This window comes from Brachyistius frenatus, unplaced genomic scaffold, assembly GCF_029030835.1.
Source record: "Brachyistius frenatus isolate BFR_SWC_R1_liver_20210118 unplaced genomic scaffold, ASM2903083v1 Contig_144, whole genome shotgun sequence".
NCBI classification, from domain to species: Eukaryota; Metazoa; Chordata; class Actinopteri; family Embiotocidae; genus Brachyistius; species Brachyistius frenatus.
The window spans coordinates 512,873-538,318 of record NW_027210743.1 but is presented as its reverse complement, the minus strand read 5'-3'; the positions used below and the strand labels follow the sequence as shown (position 1 = coordinate 538,318).

The 25,446-nt window shown below is 40.8% G+C and overlaps 5 protein-coding genes across 8 annotated transcripts; 1 reads left to right on the top strand and 4 right to left on the bottom strand.

The window, feature by feature from the left end:
* Positions 1-37: 37 nt before the first annotated feature.
* mpg (N-methylpurine DNA glycosylase) lies at positions 38-2,451 on the top strand. The gene is made up of 3 exons (XM_069715529.1): positions 38-699; positions 1,276-1,480; positions 1,733-2,451. Exons 1-3 carry the CDS (start codon positions 427-429, stop codon positions 2,101-2,103), a joined length of 849 nt encoding a protein of 282 aa, XP_069571630.1. The 5' UTR covers positions 38-426; the 3' UTR covers positions 2,104-2,451.
* A 380-nt stretch (positions 2,452-2,831) lies between these two features.
* Positions 2,832-13,671, bottom strand: nprl3 (NPR3-like, GATOR1 complex subunit). 4 transcript variants are annotated; one of them, XM_069715525.1, is made up of 14 exons: positions 13,254-13,671; positions 12,577-12,646; positions 11,432-11,470; positions 10,587-10,719; positions 9,009-9,083; positions 7,685-7,838; positions 7,482-7,563; positions 7,257-7,394; positions 5,976-6,132; positions 5,351-5,457; positions 4,986-5,115; positions 4,173-4,362; positions 3,890-4,082; positions 2,832-3,201 (listed from the first exon to the last, which is right to left on the bottom strand). In XM_069715525.1, exons 1-14 carry the CDS (start codon positions 13,447-13,449, stop codon positions 3,036-3,038), a joined length of 1,830 nt encoding a protein of 609 aa, XP_069571626.1. In that variant the 5' UTR covers positions 13,450-13,671; the 3' UTR covers positions 2,832-3,035. The 4 variants fall into 4 exon arrangements, with proteins under 4 accessions (XP_069571626.1, XP_069571627.1, XP_069571628.1 ...); XM_069715526.1 differs by having other exon boundaries at positions 7,482-7,560; XM_069715527.1 differs by lacking the exon at positions 11,432-11,470.
* Positions 13,672-14,227: 556 nt separating this feature from the next.
* On the bottom strand, positions 14,228-15,863 carry LOC138630935 (hemoglobin subunit alpha-1). The gene is made up of 3 exons (XM_069715597.1): positions 15,738-15,863; positions 15,418-15,625; positions 14,228-14,451 (listed from the first exon to the last, which is right to left on the bottom strand). Exons 1-3 carry the CDS (start codon positions 15,830-15,832, stop codon positions 14,323-14,325), a joined length of 432 nt encoding a protein of 143 aa, XP_069571698.1. The 5' UTR covers positions 15,833-15,863; the 3' UTR covers positions 14,228-14,322.
* A 3,701-nt stretch (positions 15,864-19,564) lies between these two features.
* On the bottom strand, positions 19,565-20,311 carry LOC138630914 (hemoglobin embryonic subunit alpha-like). Its single transcript, XM_069715553.1, has 3 exons — positions 20,214-20,311; positions 19,922-20,129; positions 19,565-19,699 (listed from the first exon to the last, which is right to left on the bottom strand). The coding sequence occupies exons 1-3, from the start codon at positions 20,309-20,311 to the stop codon at positions 19,571-19,573; spliced, it is 435 nt and encodes a 144-aa protein (XP_069571654.1). The 3' UTR covers positions 19,565-19,570.
* A 1,410-nt stretch (positions 20,312-21,721) lies between these two features.
* Positions 21,722-22,526, bottom strand: LOC138630932 (hemoglobin embryonic subunit alpha-like). The gene is made up of 3 exons (XM_069715594.1): positions 22,421-22,526; positions 22,129-22,336; positions 21,722-21,906 (listed from the first exon to the last, which is right to left on the bottom strand). Exons 1-3 carry the CDS (start codon positions 22,516-22,518, stop codon positions 21,778-21,780), a joined length of 435 nt encoding a protein of 144 aa, XP_069571695.1. The 5' UTR covers positions 22,519-22,526; the 3' UTR covers positions 21,722-21,777.
* Positions 22,527-25,446: the final 2,920 nt, after the last annotated feature.

Here is a 25,446-nt window from a genome sequence, read left to right as displayed (position 1 = left end):
GCAGGAAAAGGGCCACAGGTTGTTGTTGTTGTTGGTTTTTTTTTATCTGTCAGCGAAGTGGATGTTGGGCTTACAAACATGAAGGCACCACTGGACGGAGAAGTCACGTCATGTGTGAGATAACACAAGATGGACGTTCCTCCTCGGTGACGGTCTTAACAGGAAGTGCTAATTATTGCAACATAATCCATAGTCAAACAATGATTGAATATCCGTCAGCTGCAGAAAAAGGTGCGCTGTCCCTTTAAGGAGATTCATAACAGTCATTTACTTCCTGTGCGCTGGTGCGCGGACGGCTCCTTCGCTGGAAAAACAAGACTTTTAATAAATGATTCGGTACACGTTTTAAATATAGCGATATAAATATGTTGCTGGGTTTATGAAGCTGTCTTTGCTCAATTTTAGCTCGTAATTTGCGGTAAGGTTATGGCAGGGAGAAAAAGAAAGACGCCAACATTGGCGGCGGCGGCAGCAGCAGCCGACCAACACAACAACCGCACTGTAAAAGCTTCACCTACCAAACTGAAGAAGGAGGAGAAGGAGGAGAAGGAGGAGGAGAAATCCTCTCGGTGGGAAAATCCTCAAAATGTCGAGACGGAGCGAAGCCACTATTTCACCGGGGACGACCTGCAGCACAGACTGGGAGAGGAGTTTTTCCAGCAGCCCTGCGTCAGTTTGGCAAAAGCATTCCTCGGCAAGGTGGTGCAGTCATCTCACCTCACTTTTTACATGCAGTTGTTTTGAGTCGGGGATGATTCCCGAAAGCCATATAATGCGCTGCACAGGGGTGTGCTGGTGCTCATGTTTGTGCCAGTGCAGCTTAAAAGGTTCGGAAAAGTCCGAACCAGGCTTGAAATCACAAGATGATACGCAATTTCTTGTCTTTGTCAGAGCTGCACAGACCTGAGACAGCACAGCCTCACAGGGAAGTCCAGCCACTTCTGGTTACTTTGGATTTCATTACAGGAGGCTCATTAATGTCAGCTCAGCCTCTTCTATCCTTCGGAGAGGTAAACCTCCGCAGCCTTGCAAAACTGTGTGAAATACACCCAAATGGTCCCATCCTCAGATGTTTGGCTTTGCAGGATCAACAGTCTAAAACCAAAACGTTCAGTTTACGGTGACAGAAATCAGAAAATACTTAACTTTGCAAAGGTTGAAGCAGAGATTTTGTTGTTGTTGTTGCTTTATTGTTTAGTAGCAAGTAGTAGTACAAAACTAATGCACCGACTCCTCGCAATACAAACAGAATCTGATTGTCCTTTGTCCCTGCAGGTGCTGGTCCGCAGGTGTGCAGATGGCACCGAGCTACGAGGCAGAATAGTGGAAACTGAGGCCTACCTCGGAGGGGAGGACGAGGCCTCCCACTCAGCGGGAGGCAAACGCACCGAGAGGAACACCGCCATGTTCATGAAGCCAGGCACTATCTACGTGTATACAATCTATGGCATCCACCTCTGTATGAACGTGTCCAGTGAAGGTAACAGTACTACCCACTCAAATACATGTTATGGCATATTAATGTGTGCATATTCATATATTTTTTTTGGCCTCCTGAGGTATGCAAATGCAAAAAAAAATTAAAGTTGTTAGGAAGCCTGTTTTGGTTTAGAGTGTTTGCCATTCATACGACATTCAACAGTGTTTTCTATCATCAGTGGGTAAAGGGCAAAAGGAAGGAGACGGAGTGGAGCCTTGCTGACTGATGCATATTGTGTGCTGTGCTACTCAGGGGACGGAGCTGCCGTGCTGCTGCGCTCACTCGAGCCCCTGCAGGGTCAGCACGTCATGAAGCAGCAGAGGGCAGCCAGACGCAAAGAGGGAGCCCGTCAACTGAAAGACAAAGAGCTCTGCAACGGGCCTTCGAAGCTGTGCCAGGCTCTAAATATACCCCGCTGTTTTGACCGGCGCGACTTAGCCGCAGACCCAGAGGTGTGGCTGGAGAGGGATCAGGACACGAGTCCAGCAAAACCCCAGGATGTAGTATCAGCCCCGCGCATCGGGATCGAATCCCACGGGGAGTGGGCCAAGAAGCCGTGGCGGTTTTATCTACGTGGGCACACGTGTGTTAGCGTTGTGAATAAAGAGGCAGAGAGACAGTGAGACAGTCTCTGTCTGGAAAGGCCATGAACGGTTTAGGTCCCTCAGATGTGCAGTCTGACACAGGACAGCACAATGTCAAAAAGGACCTGAAATGAATCAGCCATCTGTTCTGTCTGTGGAGTTAAACATTTAGGCAGAATACAAACTTAAGAAGTTCCTCCGTGTCCTGATGCGATACACTACGTCTTAAACATATGAAATCAAATAGTTTGAAATGAATCCATTATATTTTTATAATTTTGTAGTTCTTTGAAAATCAAGATGGGAGAATGAAGTCCATGATTCGCGAAAATTCTCAATTATACAAGATGTTTCTCATCCATTTTGTAAGCTGCATTGTATTTATAGTACTGAAAACTAACTACACTAAAGAATTTGAGTAAAATTGTCCCGAGTCGTAACCTTTACACACTTTTTGTTTCGTATGTGTTTTTTGTATAAACATTCACACTCAGGAGATTCTCCCCTCAATGATTTTACAGATGTTTGGGACGCTCCGTTTCCCTTGTAACACAAACAGCCTGTCTGATGTTTAGACTCTTCCCTTTCTTGCAGTCTTTCTCTCCCCACCTCGGGGACTCCTAAGGTGAGTTAGCTGGAGGTCTGGAATGATCATTACTCACTGTGCCCCTCTAAGGCCAGCACAGATGATCTAACACATCTGGGACAGGGGAAGACAAAGTCAAACTAAACCATCTAATATTCACAGTGAACCCTGAAGGCACGTCTTGGTATGTACAAAATAATTTAATATTGTAAACAAACATTTGGCTCATGAAGAAAGAAAAAAACAAAACACTTTCTACATTTTGTAAATCTGCACACGTTAATGCCATCATGTCATTTTGTTTTAAAACGTCTTTTGAGCTGTGAGCGCCGCAGGCTTTTTACCTGCTGTCAAACTGACATATTTTCCAGTCGGTGTGCCGTCCCTACTCCATGGGTGACTGAAAGATTGAAATAATGGGATCCTCGTGGTTGGTCACCACAAGGACACTGCGGAACTTGTCAAACAGAGTCTTGAGCTGCGAGCGCCTCATGTTCTCGTTGTACATAATCTCTTCCAGGTGGTGGTGTCCCCGAAAATAGTGCAGCAGCCTGAAAGCAGTCAACATAACACGCACGGAAAATGAGTTTCGCTAAATCATTAGCGGAGGAAATCAGCCATGAGACAGCACTTTTGCGGCTCCAGCGACATTTTACATTACTGCGCAGTGACTAGAGCGGAACATTGATTATGAGATTGATTAGCTTTCCAGACGGTTTCTTTTTTTTCCAATACGTACAAAATCACAACATTTTTCGATTAAATTGCCCAATATTCTCTGAGAGCAATTAGAATAACTTTACTTTCCAAATCACTGCACAAATGTCCTCCTATTCCCGGAGAGATGAAGCCTACACAGTGATTTATAAAGTCATGAGTCACTGGATGTGATGTTCCATATGTTTGGCGGCCCACATCGACCGAGTGACAGCAGCAATTGTGAAATTTACTGTATGTTACACCGCAAGATGGATTTAATAAAATGTTGCTCGCAATCTGTGTCGCACTGTACGACACCAGCTGGAGGAAATTTGGGCCGTGCAGAGAAATCACGGCACTATTGTGCAAAGGGAAAAGTGGAAGGACGTCATCAGTTCACATCCTCCAAACCTCTGAAACTGCAACACAACAATAAACAAAAACTAGCGGAAGTAATCTGATTGTGTAAAAACAAAAGAACCAGGGCGAGCTGAAAAAAAAAAAGCACACTCACTCTGGTTAAAGAAGAACTTCCATTACCTGGCAAACATGCGCAGGTCCTCTGGATTTTGAGCGGCTGGGATGTTAAGAATAACCTGCCTCTCGTGCTCCGACAGGCTGGCGAGCAGCGTCTCGGTCATCCTCTTGTTGAGCGGGGAGTCTCCGCCGGGCAGCAGCTCAGCACTTGAGTTGTCCATGCTGGGACTGGTTAGGGTCATGTCATCGCTGCTGGCTACACACGAGGAGGAGAGAGACGTTCATACATTATGTATCGCCTTGTTACACCTGTAAGACCAGAGGAGACGGCTGAAGGGGGACGTACTCGGCGAACCGAAACTGAGCGCGCTCGGCGTGCTGAGGCTGCGGCCTCCGACTCTGGCGGCCAGCGGAGGGTCTTCATCCCTCAGCCCGGGCTCGTCCTCGCTGGGCGGCACCAACAGGCAAACATACGTGTGCAGCTGGGTCAGGAGGCGGCGTTGCAGCATCCACACCACCATCTGAATGAGCTGGGCCTGGGTCAAGGAGGACAGCGGCAGACGGTGAACGAGTGGAGCTCAACATGCTCACGTAACCAGGTCAAACATGCCCGAGGGCACCGAACAAGCTCAAAATAGAGCCGCTAGAAAAGAGCCACGGCTCTCGTTCTCATGAAAAATGGAGGACGCCGACGCCGGAGTTGATGTCCCTTTGACATTTATAATTCATCTCCTGAAGCTGGGCCAAAACAAGATGGGTCGTCGGAGAACAGCAGATGGTCCCTGCTCTTATAATCCGGTGTATTAATTTACAGGAGTGTCCCTATATATACTAAGGATTTAACAGGAAACTGTACATTACTTACTGAATTACTAAATACGTTTAGTTTTGTACATAATGTCAGTCAACTATTCTTCAAACAAGTTTCATACTTCCATAAATCAGTTCATTTTGATTTATATTTATTGTTTTCCCTTCTGCTTCTGAGAACAAAAAAACAAAATATACAAATCTTGATTATTTTACCAAATGGGGAAAAACCAGAAGACACAATTTTAAAACCGGGGTGATTATCTCTCTTTTTCACAGACCTCTGTAATAGATTTATTATGAATATTTACTACATTTTATAGTATTCAAACTGTGACAGTAGTCCTACCTCCTGTGCAGGAGCTTCCAGGGGGTTTCTGAACTCAGCCAGCGAGACAGGCAGTGAGAACTTGGCTAACATGGAGGGCAGATCATGACCAGGAAACTGCTGCGCAAACTGCTCAGCCAATGGGGAGTATCTATTCAGGGAGAAGTGGCACATATTATTTCACAACACAGAGACCTTTCATTAACGCAGCTTTTCTTTCAAATTCATTAATTCTGTAAGTCTTGTCAGAAGCAAAGGTTTTAGAAATCAGCATTTAATATAAATAAGGATGTGCTTTTTAAGCTTCTCTTTATGAGGCAATGGGGTGAATGAGTGCAGAGCAATATTATGTTCTTCAGTAACTGCCTTGTATCATAAATACTCACAGGGAGATGTTGGCATGTGGAGACAGCATGTAGACGTTGTTCTCACACAGCGGGTAGATGATGATCGCTTTGCCCCAGTAGACCAAGTGAGCAGCAATTTGAAAGATCTGAGGGAGAAAATAATCTTAAAGTGAAAAGAAACTGGATCTGAAGGAGCAAATGCTTTGCAAGGAAAATGTATGAACTCCTCAGATGGGAACTTTGTTAGATGTTGTATGACTTACATTGTCCACTAGATGGCAGTACGGCACCAACAATACTGTACAGTAACCTCTCTGGCTAATCATTTTTTAATGGTACATAGCACTCAGACATACAATATGATATCACTCCAATCGTTGTACTAATTGCACCCCATTTTTACATTTCATTATTGGTCTAATCAAGTGCCAAATCAAACAAAAGGGTTTTTCAGTCCTCTAATATTATTCATAAACTGCACGTATGAATGACTTTTTTTTTTTTCTTTTGTGTGTTGCAAAGCAATCAGCACGTTCTTTATTTGCTAAATTGCTGCTAAATGAGCTTAATCATCACAGACTTCAAATGCCCGATAAAGTCAGAGAATGACATCAGGTGTTTAAAAGAGTAAAGCGGATGCAGGTATAGTGTGACAGTTGTGCACCTGCAGTAAGGCCAGATCTGCATCCTGGGCGAGCTGCTGCAGGTTTTTTACAGCTGAGCAGGTCTTGATGAGGCGCACCATCGCAGGCGAGCAGTCCAGGGGAAGCTGGCTGAGCAGCGCCTTCTCATTTTCCAGCAGCAGCAGGGCGTGATAGGGTCTGCAGGAACCAACACATGGGACAGAATGACTCCCCCCTTCAATAGAAGCCAGCGCCAGTATGTACAAGTAGAGCCTGTACATGTATCCATACGCAGACATACCATTTTGATTAAATAAATATTACATCATATATCTGCACATCTTTTAGGATCTCATGGCTGAAACTCACACATTTATTTCCCCTTTGCACATTTTGTTTAGCTTTAAAAGACTGAATTTACTAGGAGACAAACATTTGCAATTAAGCTGGGGTGTCAACAGGTGGCAGTATTGCCCACAGAAACCTTCGCATGGTTTCTTACAGTGCGTTAAATGGTAAGTAAAACCTCAGCTCACAAAATACACAGCGCTTAAAACCCAGCTGTTAAAGACACTTCTTAGACAAAACGACCTGGCGGGAGATTAAACGGTCAGTTTCAAGGGTCAGATATTTTTATTTGACTGTGTGAGCCGACCTGTGGGTTCAACGCTGCATCCAACAACACAGAGCAGGTGGGATTTTAACAAGGCTGTGCTATTTGACACTCTTGTAAATGTCTACACTGACTGGCCAACTCAGTGCGTGTGTGCGTGTATGTGTGTGTAAAGTTTCTCCCTTGTTGTTATAATTATTTTGACTCCGTCAGGTCAGTTATATTATACTTGTTTGTCACAGACTTAACAATTTTTTTAAAATATTATTAAATCGATTTTTAGTAGAGTGTACATACATAACCAATATAAGGCTAAATTTAGGAAAGCAGTAATTAAAAAGTAATTTTATCATAAAAACACTGACATTTGTGGGAAAAATAGAAAGATATAACTAATAGAATAAGTTATACATTGTTAATGAGGTCGTTCGTATTTAAGATCTCAATGTTATTTTAAGGGTTGCGTCTGAAAAAGCATCTGTGATAAGGCTTGTAGTAACGCCTACATGTGTTTATGCTGCGTGGGGGGGGGCTGTTGGGTGGAGTATCTGGTTGGTGGCGATAGGCCGTTTTTAGCATCCTGCTGCTGATTGAGGTGTTGTCAGAAGCATCATAGTAGGAACTTGTGAAATTGCCCCGTGTGATTTACTGTAAACTTCCGAGGAAACTTCAAGTGAAATGAAATGTGTACAAAGAAATCCAAACATACCGTATAGCCTTCAGGCTGCGCTCTAATGCCTCTGGGGGGATGTGGTTGCCGCCGATCCTGTGGATCTTGTGCGGTAAACAGAAGCTCACCTCCAGCCAGTTGTTGATATGTAGTCGCACCACACCAGTCGTACAAAGACTGAAAAACCATCCGTATCAGAAAAGGCTCTATGAACAACAAGATAAATGTATAATGTGCAGGTTAAGACAAAAACACAACACGCACCTGTCGTACGCCTCCTTTAGGTCCCTGGCGAGTTTACATTTGGGAAGAATTTGCCTGAATGGGGACTGGGGGCTTCCATCTGCTGACATCAGGAGAAACAGGAAACACTGTCAAAATATACTGTGAAATATGAACTATATCAGAACAATATTACCATGCTGTTAAGCTGCCCAGAAACATTCTATGTGACATGTGGCTCTCACTCTCAGTCATGGTGGTGATCTCCTCCTGGACCGCCAGCATGAGTTTGGCCTCGCGGGTCAGGTACTGGCAGCGGCGCTCCTCATGCTGCAGGGCGATGGCGATGCGGCGCGACAGGTTGTGCATGCAGCTGATGACAGACGGGTCGGCGTTTGCCTGTAGAGGCCGACACCGTTTTAATAGTGTAACTTTGACAAAGACTTCTCAGTATTATGTTATATTATTCTGGAGGAACAATGTGAGTGCATCAGTTCACATTCATATTCATTTCCTCTGGCATTTCCAGGTTTGGCCCAATTTCATTTTAATTTCATCTTTTGAGTATTGTTTACTGCTCATGTATATACGCGTGTGGTTTTGGCTTAATATTGTTTTTCATATAAATCATTTTCTTTCTTTCGTTTTGTCATAAATGACTTAAACGCTTCAAGTCTGTCCGTTTGTTTTAATTAAATTTTACGTTGTACGGCACTTTGGCAGTATTTCTATGTACTATGTGAATAAACCTGACTCAAGTTCACATTCATGTCAAACATTAAACTGTGAAATATATATGTGCAGTTAATATTTTAATGGACTTTGAGCGCCTCATGTGAGATAAAGATTGCAGCATGCAAAACACTTAAAAATGTATGAAACTTTAAAAGATGTGCATGAAAGACTTAAGATAAGTATCCAAGGATATAATTAATACAGAATTATTGGAACTCTTGTGCAAGACACTATAAAAGCCCTGCAATACTTCCTCTCACTTATAATATTCAGAATGACCTTATCCTTTACTTTTCATCATCTCTTCTATATTTCTATAGTTTAGCAGTGGCGAAATTGCTTACTTTGTTTTCAAAAACCTAAAAATTCTTTCTGTCACGGACTATTGTTGTTTTGGAGGTTTCCTCAGTACAACTATCAAAGTTGCTACCAAAACATGACGAAGCACTTTTGCTGTCTCTCAGCTGCACCGGGTCTTACTGGGTATAATGACTCAGCACGGGTGGGAACGGGCTGCGCCTTGTTGCACAGCATGATTAAAAACAATAAATTGTCCCCTCCCTCTTCACGTTTTCTCACAGATAGAGTATTCTGGAATATTATCACACACACACACACACACACACACACACACACACACACACACCCCTCCCATTCATATTATTGATAACAAAATCTACAGTGTCCCACCCACAGACAGCCAAATTAAAATTAAAACATCAGTTTAAGCTTTACTTTTCATTTTAATCTGTATACTTACAGCAAACTGGTATTTTTAATAACACAGACAATTACAATGTAAATCTTTTTTTTTTTTTTTTTTTTTTTACATACCCTTAGTGCAAACACCACATTGAATAAGATCATTGTAGGCATTTCTCTCTTAGGTGAAGGATCTGTTTTAGAAACCTGCAAAAACAGACATTATTTTTCACAAGATCAAAAAATAAAAGTCTCAATCTATAGTCTGTTCATTTAGATATGATATAGTCGATATTTCAACTGACAAATAGAGTACAGGGACATTTTTAAATAGCACATTAATGTAGGGCAACAACAATTATTTGAATTGTTAATATTAACAATTAATTCAATATTGCTTGATCTGACAATTCATTTTTTCAGATACATTTTTTTCATATAATAAAATTATATGAAATATCCAAAATAGCCAAAACAACTAGGCAGAGATGTTAACTTTGTCCCCCAAAAAAGCTGAAAAGTCTGTCTGTCATTTGACAAAAGAAAGTTTAACTTTTTTAACATTGAAGTAAAAGGGGAGGAACCAATTAAAGCTCCACCCTCACGGTGTTACACAACCCTATAAACCAGCTGTATACAAATACACCACTGTCACAACAGAAATGTTGAGTTCAGGCTGAGACTGTGGAAGAGGAGTGCTGAATGACATCTACATCCATTTTTAACATTAGTCTCAGTAGAAGTTCTTGTATTGCATGACTGTACAACACGTTACTTTCACTGGAGGATCTGGTGATGGAATATTGAATTGCTAGATAAGTTTCAACATCTTGTAACTGTGAAATACCCTCATCAACACATGCAGTGAATTATCAGACTAAAAAGCTGGGGGGGGGGGGGGGGGGGGGGGGGGGGGGGGGGGGGGGGGGGGGGGGGGGGGGGGGGGGGGGGGGGGGGGGGGGGGGGGGGGGGGGGGGGGGGGGGGGGGGGGGGGGGGGGGGGGGGGGGGGGGGGGGGGGGGGGGGGGGGGGGGGGGGGGGGGGGGGGGGGGGGGGGGGGGGGGGGGGGGGGGGGGGGGGGGGGGGGGGGGGGGGGGGGGGGGGGGGGGGGGGGGGGGGGGGGGGGGGGGGGGGGGGGGGTCAAGTCTACGGCATCGCATTAATAAGAATAAGAATAATTGTGACATCAAAATAGAATTTAGGGTTGGTGTTCACTGATATGATCTGGACAGTGTGTTACACAGAGTAAAGTAACAGCTACTGCAAAACACTCATTAAAAATTGCCGTAGCTGCTGATTAAAACGTTTTAAAGTAATGATTCTTCAAACTGTATATCCCACTTATTCTGCTGCACTCCTATTCTGTATGGAACTGGCTTGAATCCACAATATTTGTTCCACCAGATGGGGAGGAAGAGAGTATGACGTGCAGATTTTCTTAACAAGTCATGAGAAAACATCTTGTTTACACTTGCAGAAAAATGCTGAATTTAAAAAAAAAAAAAAAAAAAAAAATCAGGCTTCATGTTTGTCTTCCTGATAAAGGGACTTTTTTTTTCCTTCCAGCTGTCGCTGACATGGGAAATGTTGGATTCCTTTGTATAATGTTTTATGGTTCTGTTGTAAGGACTTTACTATGTTACGGGCCCTGAAATAACCAGTGTAGTGATGTGGAGCTACATAAATAAAATTGAATTGAATTTGTTCCAACCTGAATGATGGGAGGATGCTGAAGCAGGGTGGGGTGACCCACAAACCGAACATTGTCTATCTTCAGTTCAAACTTCTTTCCACATATGTCAGATTTGGTGGCCAGGATGGTGGCGAGGATGATGTCCGAGAACCTCAAAGAAGGAAGAACAGACTCGGTAAGAAAGTGTGCAGGGTGGGAAGAGAAGTGACAACAGCTGAGACGATTCAGAAAGTTTCAATTAGCTCAGTTTGCTTGCACGTTTTCACATTCCTGTCTATCAGAGGGGTTGCATTAATCAGATGCATCTGGCTGGAATGTAATCGAACAATCAGTGTAAATTAAAAAAAAAAAAAAAAAAAAAAAGCTTGTGTGGCTACTGGAGAGGAGAAAAGCGGAAGAGGCTTCCTTGCAGAAAAAGTGAAATCGCTGTATGAATGAAGAGTGTGAAAGACTCATGCTGGTTCGACTTAAGTAACTCATGCTGCGATCAGAGGGATAAAAATTAAGGTGTTAACTTACAGAAAAAAATTAAACACACTACGGACTTACTCCACCACCACAATTGGAAAGAATGTGCAGCAGCAGATTTATTGTAGTTGAGCTATTGATTTGAATTTTGTTCTGTAATGCCGAGTCTACGCGCAAGAGGTAATATAATCAATGTGAATTAAAACTTTATTGATAGTCTTTTTTCTTTTTTTTTTCAACCCAAGCCCTCATTCAACCTCTATTGATCGTTCACAAGGATTTTACTGGGACTAGGGTTGGAGATCCATAGAAGACACAAACATGAAAAGAAGGGGATAAAAAGACAGGGGTGATCTAAGCGAAGAAAAAGGTGGTTGATAATTATTTGGTCTTACCCTGCTACCAACTGTTCGTCAGTTAGTGGAGATTGTTCTCTGAAATGGGAATTGGGCCACAAAAAAAGAAGAAAAAAAGCAAAGAAAAGGGAAAATGCAACACACAGTTGGGCTAAATGCATAAAAATGGACATCAAAACAACCCGAACAAACATGTGATACTGTGATGTGAAAATGCTTGTTTACCCTGATTAAGCCCTCATGTCAGTAACAGATTTCTTTCTTTGAACAGTTTCTATATTTAACTGAGCTTAAAACCCAGAATAAAACTGTCATAAAGACCACTAAGATTTCGAACAGCAATCAAAAAAATATACTATTAAGTATATGCAGTCATGACCAGCCACTTAAATACTGCAAACCACTTTAAACTAAATATTTTCATGAATGTCAACTAACATTTAAACATGCTAAAAAAAAAAAAAAGATCCATATTCCATGACTTGCGCCAAAAAATATTAAATCCCACGACTTTCCTGGTCCTGATCAGCAAATGAAACCTAGTTTATTCAACTTTATAAACAGTATTTAATGATATAACGTATTTTCGTAAAACAAGCCCTCCCTCCTCCGTTATTTTTTTGGCTTATGGAAAACCCTGAAATGTCAACATTTAAAGTTTTGTATCTCTGATTGACAGTTTCTGGCCCCAACATGAAGTTCTAGCTTAAAAAGGCACGTAAAAACGACCAGCGCCCTCAATCTCACTGGCACAGCAAGCAAAATATCAAATCATCTAAAAGTGGCGGGTTACAAGCTTTTTCCTTCTTCACCAGTTCAGATAAGCGAAGCACATTCAAACAGCAGCCGGAGCTATTACAAACTTTAGACACATAGTGAGGTGATAGGTTCACATTTTGAGGTCACACTCATTCAAGATTTTGTTTAATGTTCTGAAATTGTAATCAAAGCTCAGCCACAAATAAACTACATGCCAGCTTGTGTATTTCTGTTGAAAAAAAACAAAAACAAAAACAAACAAAAACAATGTGTTGTTGGGTGGGAGGGGAAAAAAACAAACAAATCAAAAGCAACGCGGAGGAAAACATAATGAGCGCAAAAAGCTCATTTGGATCTCAGAACAGGCAATCGACAATTTATGAACCCATGAATACTATACTATAGATGAAGACCAAATAAATTACCTTGAATCACCATCCTGTTCATCAGGAATATCCCCAGTTGTGTTCAGTGCGTACGGACTCCGTTGTTTTCCTTGTGGGCAATTTCAGAAAGTTAGTCATTATAACCATTAGAGAAAAAAAAACAACAACACATGTTAGGTTCACAATATTGTTCCCAGTCAAGAACCGAAAACAAATACAAACAAATATAACACGGTCACCAACTTGTGCAAGATCATTTTTCAGGTTCAAATGCTTGGGCCGCAGTTTGCCGCTCTCTTTCTCAGAGCTGGTAGGGCACAAACTTTTTGGGGGAAATTCAGTTTCCAGTGTTTTGGCATGTTGTCGCGATTTAAACTACCACTTTCTTATTAAGCACCAGCAGCGATCGAGGCAGTGATTGTCTGGCTTTAACCGCTGTTGGGCGACCACGAGGGTCAGGACACACCCGGGCGCTGATCACAAGCGGCCAGGTGAAAGTACAGGTGAACAACAGACACAGGAAAATCTCCTTAAACACAAACATGTGAAGGTGAGGGTTACAGTCACTGCTGAACGAGCCTTGCGGGATTATACTGCGAGGTGTCTGTTCCACTATGCATTTCCTGTAGGTAGTGCAATGAAGTGATTTCCAGAGAGCGCAGCAGCCGGGTGTTTCGTTAAATGTCTCCGCTTTGATGCTGAACGCCAACACCCACCTGAAAGAGACGACGGACATTCAGCGACTCTTTGGAAAGGATATCGAAACAGCAGTCTGTTCCCTCGGCTGCCGGAGCTGACCAGTATGACGCTGATAGGGCTGGTTTTGTCGCCGCTTTTGTATGCGCCGCTCTGGGGCTGACTGTACATGGACTTTCGGTCGTCCGAGGACCCGGCCGACGGGTTGAGCATCATGTTAGCATTCTCGCTAACGCCGAGTTAGCCGCCTGCGACACAATAAAGTGTGACGGGGAACGTTTTACTTTGCTTCAGCTCGTGATAAAGTTCGCCGCATACAGACACCAACCCGAGACCAATTACAGTCTACCTGGAGTTAACTTTAAGGCCCGGCTATGAAGTCCTCACCCTACCGCACGTCCATCCACTGTACTGTTTGGATTGTTTTGTGTCTCCTTGAAAAATGTCCGGCTGGAACAAGGAAGGCGGCGAAAAATATCCGCAGTTATCTAAATATCCAATTTATAAACTTGGTAAGTTAATATTAGATTACCAAGAAATTTATGTTACATTGAGGAGCAAAGACACATGAAATATTTAGATTTTAAGATGTGATTAAGTCTGGCAAAAATGACAAATATTTGCTTTTTCTCAGTTTTCGCTGTTACATTGTGAAATATGCTTTTTATATTAGTTTATATTACCATGTTTTTTTTAAATCTCATGTTATTACAATATTTAAAAAAAATCACGACCCAAACAAAAAGCCACGACATGAAATGATGTTTCCAAGGTTACATCTAAAATGTTGTGAGAAGATCAAGTCAAATTAAAGTATAGCCGACAAACAAAGGCATAACCTTATGCACAGGAGGCCTTGTTAAATTTTAATCCATCAATACTACTGCTACTATACTCTATATGACACTGTGTTAGATGTTGAGCCAGATGTGCTGTTGACCTGACTTGACACCCTGTTAAAACACCAGAAATTCACTGCACCACACAAATAATCTTTCCTTGCATTTAATCTTTTATTGAAATTCAGACTGACAGAAAGTATCCAAACATGCTGCCATTCGCCGTCTGTTCCTGCTCCATGTTTGCAGTTTATCTGTACTTCTCAGCCAGGGCACGAGCCAGGGCAGCCAGGAACTTATCCACGCTCACATGGACCTCAGGGCTGAATTCTTTGGGGAACATGATGGCCATGACAACGAGGATGCAGTGGGCGAGAATCTGTGAAAAGAGGATAATGACATTTAAACTTAACTTATTCTTATAACATTCTTATATTTATTTGTTTGTGTTTCAGAAAAATAGGTGGAGGTACATCATATCCTAGACCTTTAAGCCACCATGTAGTTCTTTTAAATGAATGCATGAAATAAAATTTCAACACATCTCCTCTTCCTTCTCGCACACAGGTGACCGACCAGCACTTCAATTTTGATTTAGATAGATTTTGATTTGACAAAATTTTTTTACAAATACGTATAAGATATAAGAAATAAGGTAACTAAAAAAAAATTATTATTTTAGAAAAAAAAAAGAAGCAATTAATAAATACACAGACACACAGAGACTATATGCACACAAAAAAAAAATATAAAATATAAATAAATAAATACAGTTTGGTATGAATGGAAAAAAAAAGTGTCCGGTGCTGTGGAATGAAATGAGATGAGCAGTGCGACGATATTATAGGGTGAAGAAGACTATTGTAAACTCCAGTCTCAATTTATCCTTGTACAGTATGTTGGAAGTTAATGGGCACCTTTTTCTGCTTGGTTTTTCGGTTAATGTGTGCGTGCCAGGTCTGCCAAGATGAGCAGCTAAAAAGGCAACAAATTTATACTAAACTTACTTTCATGAAATACTGCTTGTGACATGGTTGGCATATATAAAGTGATAAAGAAAGAAAGATTTTTCGTGTAGCTGCCTGTAAATATTTGCCACAAGGACATGAAGCCACATGGTGACACATTTGAATTTGGGTTGTTCCTTAAATGACAGTGGCTGGTGGTCAAGTTTCAGTTTTAACACTGTATGAGGATGTTCACATCCACAATGGCTGAAATAAGGACTGGTGGCTCTTTAATGCAAAGTTTTAGGGTTTTTAGACAATTCAAGAAGGCAGCCAGAGAGCTACAGTATGGATTTATGAAAGCTGAAATACTGCCATGTGTTAATAATCATCAGTACCTTGAAGTTAGTAGGGTCCACTCGCAGGGTGAAGGCATGCAGCTCACTGAGGTTCAGAAGACCGGCAGTCAGGTCATCGATTTTGCTCACAGCATCACCAACTCCACCCATCACGGTCTTTCCGTGCTTCTTCACTGGGGCAGAGCCGGGGCTCAGGTCCTTCCAGTGGGCGAAGTAAGTCTTGGTCTGGGGGTACACCGCCAGCATCCTGTGTAAAAAAAATAATATATATATATATATATAAGTGAAGAAAAAACATGTAAATGGATAATAAAAAAATAACCAGCAGGTTGTATCAGTCGGTTTGATGTCATATTTACCTGGACAGTGCATCACTGCCAATGTCCTCGGCCCTGGGAGACACTTTGGCCCAGAAGGCCCTGACTACGTCCTTATCCCTGGAAGTAAGACTCATGTTGAATGTTGAATTTGTATGCTGTGATCATCACAAACCGTGTGGGTTTTTATACATGACACAGGGCATGGGCACACCCGCACCACCTCCGAGATAGGCTATGTGCATTTGGAAAATTTCCAAACAATGCTGCAGCTCCCATGAGATAAACAAAAACAAATTGCGATGGTGGTTCTGAGGACAAGCTTATAGCGCACAAGGAAACTATTACTACTACTGCTACTACTACTACTACTAAGTTTATAAAATCGGCTTATGAAAATCTAAGTTAATCAATAGGCATATTTTTTTTAAACCCAGTGGACAGTTAGTTAAAAGTTAAACTGGTATTGAAACAAATAGGAGGACCGGTTATAATTTCAAATTCATTGACCAATGAGCAACATAGGCTCATGTGTGCCACCTAAATACCTGTTTCAAAATCTGTGCCAAACTGTAAAGACTCTTCTGGAGAGTTAACAGGATCCTACAGTGGTACACTTCAGTAAATAACTTTTAATTTGGACCAAATCAAACCTTTCGTAGCTCACAACATTAGATTGATGAATTGAAATAGGATTTTGGACATTTTGGAACAGTTTTTCCTGTAGAAAAAACAACTTTTTACTTTTCCTGCAATTAAAGCTTTCAACTGTTTTATTGTTAACAGAACATGAACAAAAGTAAAGAAAAACACAACATATGTGGTAAATACAGTTAAATCTATACAATATAACCTGCCTAAATGAATCTAAAAATACTGATTTAAAATGTTCTGCAATTAATTATCATCAGTTGATACCATTAGGCTGACTATAGACAGTATATGGTCATTTGAGGTGACATTTCTTGCCAACACATGGTACGTTTTTTTAAAGATTTATCTTCATTGGGTGGATCCACTCAAAGAGGACCAAGATAATGTTTTAGAAAGTTTGCAGCAGCTTTGCAGACTCATCAGTGTAGCTGAAGGTGTAGATTTTAGTGTCTATTTCATTTAATTGTACTGTGTTTTTTTCAGTCATGTGGATGGGAGTCCAGTGAAGTAGCCTAATTTTCTTGAAGCTTTCTTGGACAGCAGAGATCGAATGAGGTCTGATAATTCATCGATATTTTGCTCTAATGTCTAAAATTATCCTTTAGTATTGCCACTGTTTAGGTCTGATGCAAGTGCTAAAACCTGCTTTAGGTCCTGTTTAGGGACTGATGTTGACACCATCAGACCATCAGGCCAACAGCAGATTCGGCTCAGTTAACTGGGCGGGATTCTGAGGGGCAAGGGGCTTGAAACAATAGGCTACCGTTCACATCTGGAGACACACTGAGAGTCAGAATACACCCAAGTTGCCTGGTAAGATACTGAGCGTCACTGCAGAGGTATAATGGACCTCTCATCTTTGCCAGGTAAAATTAAAAATTTGTTAGACCATATAACAACGACTGTTCATTTTCGGGGGTACAGTAGTTTGTAAATTGAACCCAGTAGGTCTCTATATTATTTAACCTCGCACTTCTCTCAGTCACATCTGTCCTGATGTTGACCTTTGATTTGACAGCGACAATTTCTAGATTTATTTTTTTTAAGTACCTTGAAGAAAACACTTATTTGGGATTGCAACTCTGTTCTGCATGACACAGTGTACAATTATGTTGCCCTTTGATTATTTTTAGACTTCCTCAAAGCTTATATTTGAACATACGTGACTATAGTAGCAATATTTCTAAGAATTCAATCAGGCAAACATCCAAAAGTCCTAATTTTATGGCATAAAATCCAATGTATCCAAATCTATTCAGTAAGGGTTTCTAAGTGTGTTTGCATTGATAAAGTCAGATTTTTCTATATGACGTTAGTGCTCTGGCAGTAAACCAGCCAACCCGCAAAGCAGGGATTTTCCTTCTGGCATAGTCTGTAAAAATTAAAAACATTTATTTAGGACCTTAAAAAAAAAATGCTTTTTTTCATAGGTGCTGTGATGTAAATGTTAATTCAGTCGGAGTTTGTTATGTTTTCTGATTTTTATAACATTTGGAAATGCCAAATAACACAAAAACATATTCATAATTCTGGCAAGTTAAGGCCCATGAAAAAAAATGCTCATTGTATAAGTCAAACTTTTATCTTTACGTGTGAGTATACCACCTTGTAGAAAACCTGATGTGAGCAGATTATTTTGTCTTCAGCAGTTTTTAGGCTCCTCTGTTACTTAGACATATGCTACAATGTTGCAGCGCCCTCCACTGGACACACAAATAGCCACTACACTACTATAGGCTACCTAAGTAGCGTATATTTAAATATTCACAGTGTAATGATGTGTTATATGTTTATAATGAATGTGATGCGGAAAAAAATAGGTCACAAACAAACATATAAATGGGACACAGCATCGGTGGTGAAAGCATGACACCATACAGAACCAGCCGGGGTCCTGAGCAGCTGAGCCTACAGCCTGCAGCCTGCAGCTGGCAGCATCCACATGGAAGCTGTACCAATAATGACCACTAGAGGGCAGCTTCATGCCAATGACTGAACATTCAAATATTAATAATAGGTTTTGTTGTTTTTGGGGTACCTTTTTATGTTTCTGAGAACATTTGCTCCCTCGATATTGTGTTTTTCTCAAACATTTTTTTGCAGTTTAACTGTTAGTTGTTTTCAGCAATGTAACTGTGACCTACATATTATGTTTACAGCACAATAAAACTTTATTTTTGACTATGTTTTTTGTCTCCTCCCTTTTACAGTAATATCAAAGATATATAACACACCCATACTACATCGTTTATGATTAATAACATTCCTCGAAAAACTAATTGACAATGAAGAGTTTGCGACAGCGAACTATACAACAAGATAACAACCGCACAGTGTAGAGATGTACTTGTAGTACTTTGAAAAACTGATGAAACTAAAGGGTTGACCATAATGAAGTGCTCGAAAATATCTTTCATAAATACACAGAACAAAGTAATGTTTACAACACAGAGAACTGCACTTGAAATTTGCATGTAGGCTAGGAGATTTAGTTAAGACTTCGACAAAAGAAGGACTTTCTTTGATGGAGGAGTGAAGCTGATAAGAAATCCTTGAAGTCCACACACTTTAAGAAAAAAAATAAAAAATGTCACCATTTCTACTGTTTCACAAGCCCAGACAGCCCAAACACACAACCAGGATTGTCCATTGTTCTCATATAATGGCAAAGTGACCATCACAGGTATCATATCATTGTGTTGTTTTTACCATTAAAGATGAAACAGAGGTGGTTAAAAAAAATATATACAGGACATAAAGTAGCCTATGTAGAAGTAAAAGGGATTCTCTTCCATGTATTCTCTGGTGGTCACACCTTCGGTAGAAGCATCCAGTCTGGCAGCGGAGCTAATGCTAGCTTTCCAGCTGGCAGATTGATGGAAGTTGTCTAAAACTGTATTTAGTTTCTTTTATAAAAAATAAACTCGACTAACCAGACTTGTACACCAAATCTCTCAACACAGCGGTTGTGTTGAAAGTAAAATGTCACATTATTGTGTTGGGAATTGACACAACTTGTGTTGATATTAACACACTAGTTCTAAGAGTGCATCCCTGCACGTTTAAAACTCCACTAATTCAATAACATTACTGTTGTCAAACAGAAAACAGACAAAATTCATTTAACAAAAAGCCCAACAACGATTATGTGCTTTTTGAAATGTATGCATTTATTTATTATGTGCAGACATTATCCAGCTGCAATCTCTGTCAACTTCTGTTTATCGGTATTTCTCAGACAGGGCCAGAGCCACGGCAGCCAGGAACTTGTCCATAGACACATGGACCTCAGGGGTGAAATCGGTGGGGAACGTGATGGCCATGACAACAAGGATGCAGTGGGAGAGAATCTGGGAAAACAAGATAATTACACAGATGTTATGAATGGAGATTTCAGCTCCCCATCCCGAGCTACATGTAGGACCTGAAGCTTGAATGATCTTTGGTTAATTTGAGTAGCAAAGTGTGGTTATTGTAATGACAAATAGACACATTCGTTGTGAGTCTGGAAATTTCTTGTGGAACACAGTTTGACAGACACTTCACATCTATGACAGGCTTTGGTTCTGCACCTTGAAGTTACCGGGGTCCACTCGGAGAGTGAAGGCATGCAGCTGACTGAGGTTCAAAAGACTGGCCTTCAGGTCATCAATTTTGCTCACAGCAAAAGCAACTCCACTCATCACAGTTGCCCCGTGCTTCTTCACTGGGGCAGAGCCGGGGCTCAAATCCTTCCAGTGGCTGAAATAAGTCTTGGTCTGGGGGTACACCGCCAGCATCCTGTGTAAGAAATGTGAAGGGATGATTGGGTAAATATAAATCAATCATTTAAAGTTATATCAGTCAGTTTGGGCTCATATTTACCTGCACAGAGCATCAGTGCCGATGTCTTCAGACTTGCCAGCCATTTTGGCCCAGAAGGCCTTGATGGTGTCCTTGTCCTTAGAAGTGAGACTAGTCATCTTGTCTACTGAGTGTTGGTCAGTGATGGTCAGCAGAGACTGTGGGGCCTTTTATACATGCAACAGAAGAAACACGCCTCCAAGATAAGCTGGACAAGGCGTTTTCGAGATTGTATCCTCCAACAGATAAAAACTCTCTTGGATCACCTCTTAGGACTCTTAGTTTTAAACAAAAACTTCATAGTGATACAGAAGTCTTCCTCAAACTGTTCACAGTTATACTTCAAAAATCAAATTTAGTTTCACCAACAACCACTGACCTCTGAAAGGTTTGGCGTAATCTAAAAGTGTTCCATTATCAAAGACCAGACAGTCCATTTATTTCATTTCTGAGACCAACACTGTGTGTTTTAGGCACAGAATAGTTACATGGATTTAGAAACAGGTGTGACATATTGCTCATGAGTTAAAGTTTTTTTTGTGTGTGAGATAAACACTACACAGGGAGTTAAATGGAAATGCCAGTCCGTTGTTCTCAGACAACAGCAAAGCAATAGTCACATGTATCCCGGCGAATCATTTTTTTGTTTTTAATATTGAAGCTAAAACAGAGGGGACTAAAAAAAATGATGTAGGACATAGGCTACAGTACGCCGACAGTAAAAGGCGTTCTTTTTCCGTTTACTCTCTGGTGAATGGTGGTCACACATTCAGCAGCATCAGGTCTAGCTTCAGACCTCGTGCTAGCTTTCCAGCTGGCTGATGTATTCAAGTTGTCTAAAGCTGTTTTTTGTTTCTTTTGTGAACAAAATGAGATTAACCAGACTGACTGGGGTACTTCCATTCTATAGCAGGCTAACTATACTACAACTTTATATTTAATACATCATAGAGGTAATGTTAGCTTTTATATGTACAGCTTCTTTCTCCAAATGGGCTAATGCACTGCCGCTTTGAACAGGCACAATAATCCACAGCTCACCATGGTGTCTTGGTGGTGAACTGCAGCCATACTCAGTTCATTGAGACTTTAATCTCGTTAACATCACAGTGAAAAATATGAGATTAAAATAAGCAGAGCCATAACGGCACTGGTTGTTGTTAATGTACAAAAAATTATAGCAATGTGAAATCCTTAGGACTAGAATTAACAAATTATTTAACGCATTATAGTATCTATATAAAGACCCCATCTATTTTATTCTATTTTACACAAACACTGTGTTTGAAAATCCCACACTTATCTTGAGTTAAATCTCCCAACACAGTGGTTGTGTTGAAAGTAAAACGTCACATTATTGTGTTGGGAATTGACACAACTTGTGTTGATATTAACACACTAGTTCTAAGAGTGCATCCCTGCACGTTTAAAACTCCACTAATTCAATAACATTACTGTTGTCAAACAGAAAACAGATAAAATTCATTTAACAAAAAGCCCAACAACGATTATGTACTTTTTGAAATGTATGCATTTATTTATTATGTGCAGACTTTATCCAGCTGCAATCTCTGTCAACTTCTGTTTATCGGTATTTCTCAGACAGGGCCAGAGCCACGGCAGCCAGGAACTTGTCCATAGACACATGGACCTCAGGGGTGAAATCGGTGGGGAACGTGATGGCCATGACAACGAGGATGCAGTGGGAGAGAATCTGGGAAAACAAGATAATTACGCAGATGTTATGAATGGAGATTTCAGCTCCCCATCCCGAGCTACATGTAGGACCTGAAGCTTGAATGATCTTTGGTTAATTTGAGTAGCAAAGTGTGGTTATTGTAATGACAAATAGACACATTCGTTGTGAGTCTGGAAATTTCTTGTGGAACACAGTTTGACAGACACTTCACATCTATGACAGGCTTTGGTTCTGCACCTTGAAGTTACCGGGGTCCACTCGGAGAGTGAAGGCATGCAGCTCACTGAGGTTCAGAAGACTGGCCTTCAGGTCATCAATTTTGCTCACAGCAAAAGCAACTCCACTCATCACAGTTGCCCCGTGCTTCTTCACTGGGGCAGAGCCGGGGCTCAAGTCCTTCCAGTGGCCGAAATAAGTCTTGGTCTGGGGGTACACCGCCAGCATCCTGTGCAAGAAATGTGAAGGGATGATTGGGTAAATATAAATCAATCATTTAAAGTTATATCAGTCAGTTTGGGCTCATATTTACCTGCACAGAGCATCAGTGCCGATGTCTTCAGACTTGCCAACCACTTTGGCCCAGAAGGCCTTGACGGTGTCCTTGTCCTTAGAAGTGAGACTAGTCATCTTGTCTACTGAGTGTTGGTCAGTGATGGTCAGCAGAGACTGTGGGGCCTTTTATACATGCAACAGAACAAACACGCCTCCAAGATAAACTGGACAGGGCGTTTTCGAGATTGTATCCTCCAACAGATAAAATTTTTCTTGGATGACCTCTGAGGCCCCTACTTTTAAACAAAAACTTCATAGTGAGACAGCAGTCTTCCTCAAATTGTCCGCATTTGTACTTCAAGAATCAAATTTAGCTTCACCAGCAACCACTGACCGCGGAACGGTATGGAGTAATCTAAAGGTGCTCCATCATCATCTACAGAAGAAACTGGTTCAGGTATTTCGTTTCCGAAATCAACAGTGTGTTTCAGCCTCTGTTATATATGAAGTCATGAGCCCTGCGGCTCTTTCCAGGTAGGACATCCTTACAGTTTTGCATTACCATCATTTCAGGATGAGGGTAAACTAGGTAGGTAGGTAGGTATATACTTTATTAATCCCCGAGGGGAATTTTTTTTTTTTTTTTTTTTTTAAACTACATGTGTGTATGTTATTTTTCTTCAAACTTGTATCTCCTAATTTATCACTTTAAAAGATTTGACATGTTTCCTCAGGTGTCTTGTTGATGCATAAGCATTCTACACCTTGGCAATCCTGGAAACATCTATGATGCTGAGCTATCACATCAAATCAGCTGATGGAAAAAATTGTCCACCACAGTCTGGACTGGCCTGTAAAGAACATGGACGATATCATCGCCAGTTATACAGAGCTGGGTGTGCCAAAAAACTATCTGTATATAGACTCTGAAAATTTCACCAGGTCAGGCCTGGATGTGACTCATTGTGTTCACCACATTCAGTGATTATAACACCCTGTACCTCCCATGCCTTTGATGTTTTCTGATGTTTTTTTGTGTTTCAGCTCTGGGCCGACTGCCCGGCCATTGTGGTTGCTGGTCAAAAAAACCGTTGCTGGTGATGTAAAGATAGCTGTAGAGAAGTTCCTGGCCTTGGTGGCATCCTGCCTGCGAATGCAGTACCATAAGAGAGCTGCAGCAGAGGAGCATCGCTGTCGATCATTGGGCTCTTTTATTTCTTCAAAAGTAGGTAAAATAATAATCACATTAATGTTTGTCTGAGATTACATACAAAGAATATATTATGGCATGATGATGAAATGGTATGAATGATACAAAACAAACAAGAATTGACTTTAAAACCAACTCTGACAGGGCCGATTGCCGAAACATTTTCAGAATCATTCCTCCACATGCATAATGTGAGGACAACCTAATGTTAACTCTATATAGTCGGTTCTTTCAGAATCCAGTCAAAACATCTGCAGGCAACTTTTGTGGAGCTGAAACAGGATCATTGGTTTAGAGGCTCTTTGTTTACATCTTTAAGTCAAAAAAATAATAAGTGTGGCTTACATGAAACTTAATGTGACTGAGCTGAACTGACATGTGGGCCTTCAGAGAGAAGATAAAAATGTGTTAGCAGTGGATGTTAAAAAAGATATTCAAAAGCAAAATATTAAGAAATACACCACCGTTGCATACCGCTTAAATTTTATTTATAAATACATCATGTCTTGATTATATTTCCTGTTTTACAGAGGAAAGACAGGAAGTCAATTAATAGAACCACAGCGCTTTGCAACAGAACAAACGCACCTCAAAGATAAGCTGCACAAGAAAAACACGAGATTTTTTTTTTTTTTATCTCTTGGGGGCCTCTGAGACCTCTTCTTTTACACAACTTAACCTTTAAATGATGATGATGATGATGTGGCTTTTTATATAGCAATCATAGTAAAATAAAACAACACTACTAGGCTAATACCACTACTGATAATAATGTGATGATAACACTGTAGATCAGGGGTCTTCAACGTTTTTCAGGGCAAGGACCCCGAAACTCATAGAGAGATGAAGCAGGGACCCCCTACTATATATATTGTATAAAATTGTGTTTTATATTAAACTGGAGGAGTGCAGGAGGCTTAGAGGGACAGGTCCAGGCTAGTCTCGCACTGTGAGTGAACTGGTACCCAGCTTGAGAGCTCCTGTGTGTCGCTGAATGTGTGCATTTCTGACTGAAAGATAACATCTTCTGCCTCCATTTATCCATTCGCTACAATATGTTGGATTCATGTTAATGTGTATTTAAAGACATTTAAATTTGCAGGGAAAAATTGCAGGGGAAAAATATATACAAAAAATATGAAAAATTGTCTAATCACACCAAAAATGTCACGACCCCCTGTAGTACCTCAGTGGACCCCCAAGGGGTCGCGGACCCCCTGTTGAAGACCTCTGCTGTAGATAACAAAGACTCAGTGGCACATGCTCCAGCTCCTTTTCCAGGACATAGCTGCACATTGCTCATACATTACAGAGATTTTTGTGTATGATGAACACTACACAGTTATTTTTTTCCAGTATAAAACAAACAATATATATTTTTGTATATTATTGATTTGAAGATTGGTACAAAGAAACTACGTGAAAATGAGAATATCTAAACATGTGACAGCTGATCCTAATATCTCTGTAAATTTAACAATATGTGAAGGAGGGCAGCAACTAAGGATTGTTTAATTATCAATTTCCAATTGATAATAACTGAAAAATGCATATCACCATCTCAAAAGATTTTCAACCGACCATCTGGTATGGATAAAACCATGAATGTTTTATACATACGAGATGAAACCAAACAGTCTTTGCCCCAAAATGATAATGTAAATGATTGCAGACTGCTTTTTTTGTCAGTTAACTAACTAAAATTGTAAAACTGGACTTGCTTATTTTCAAGTATGTATGGTGTTTTGCAGATTTGAAAAACGTGTGACTTCACAAAAGAGCAAGAAAATGAAAATTTTGCATTTAAGCTTTTATTAATCGTACGCAGAGTAAACTCATGCATGTTCTTCCAT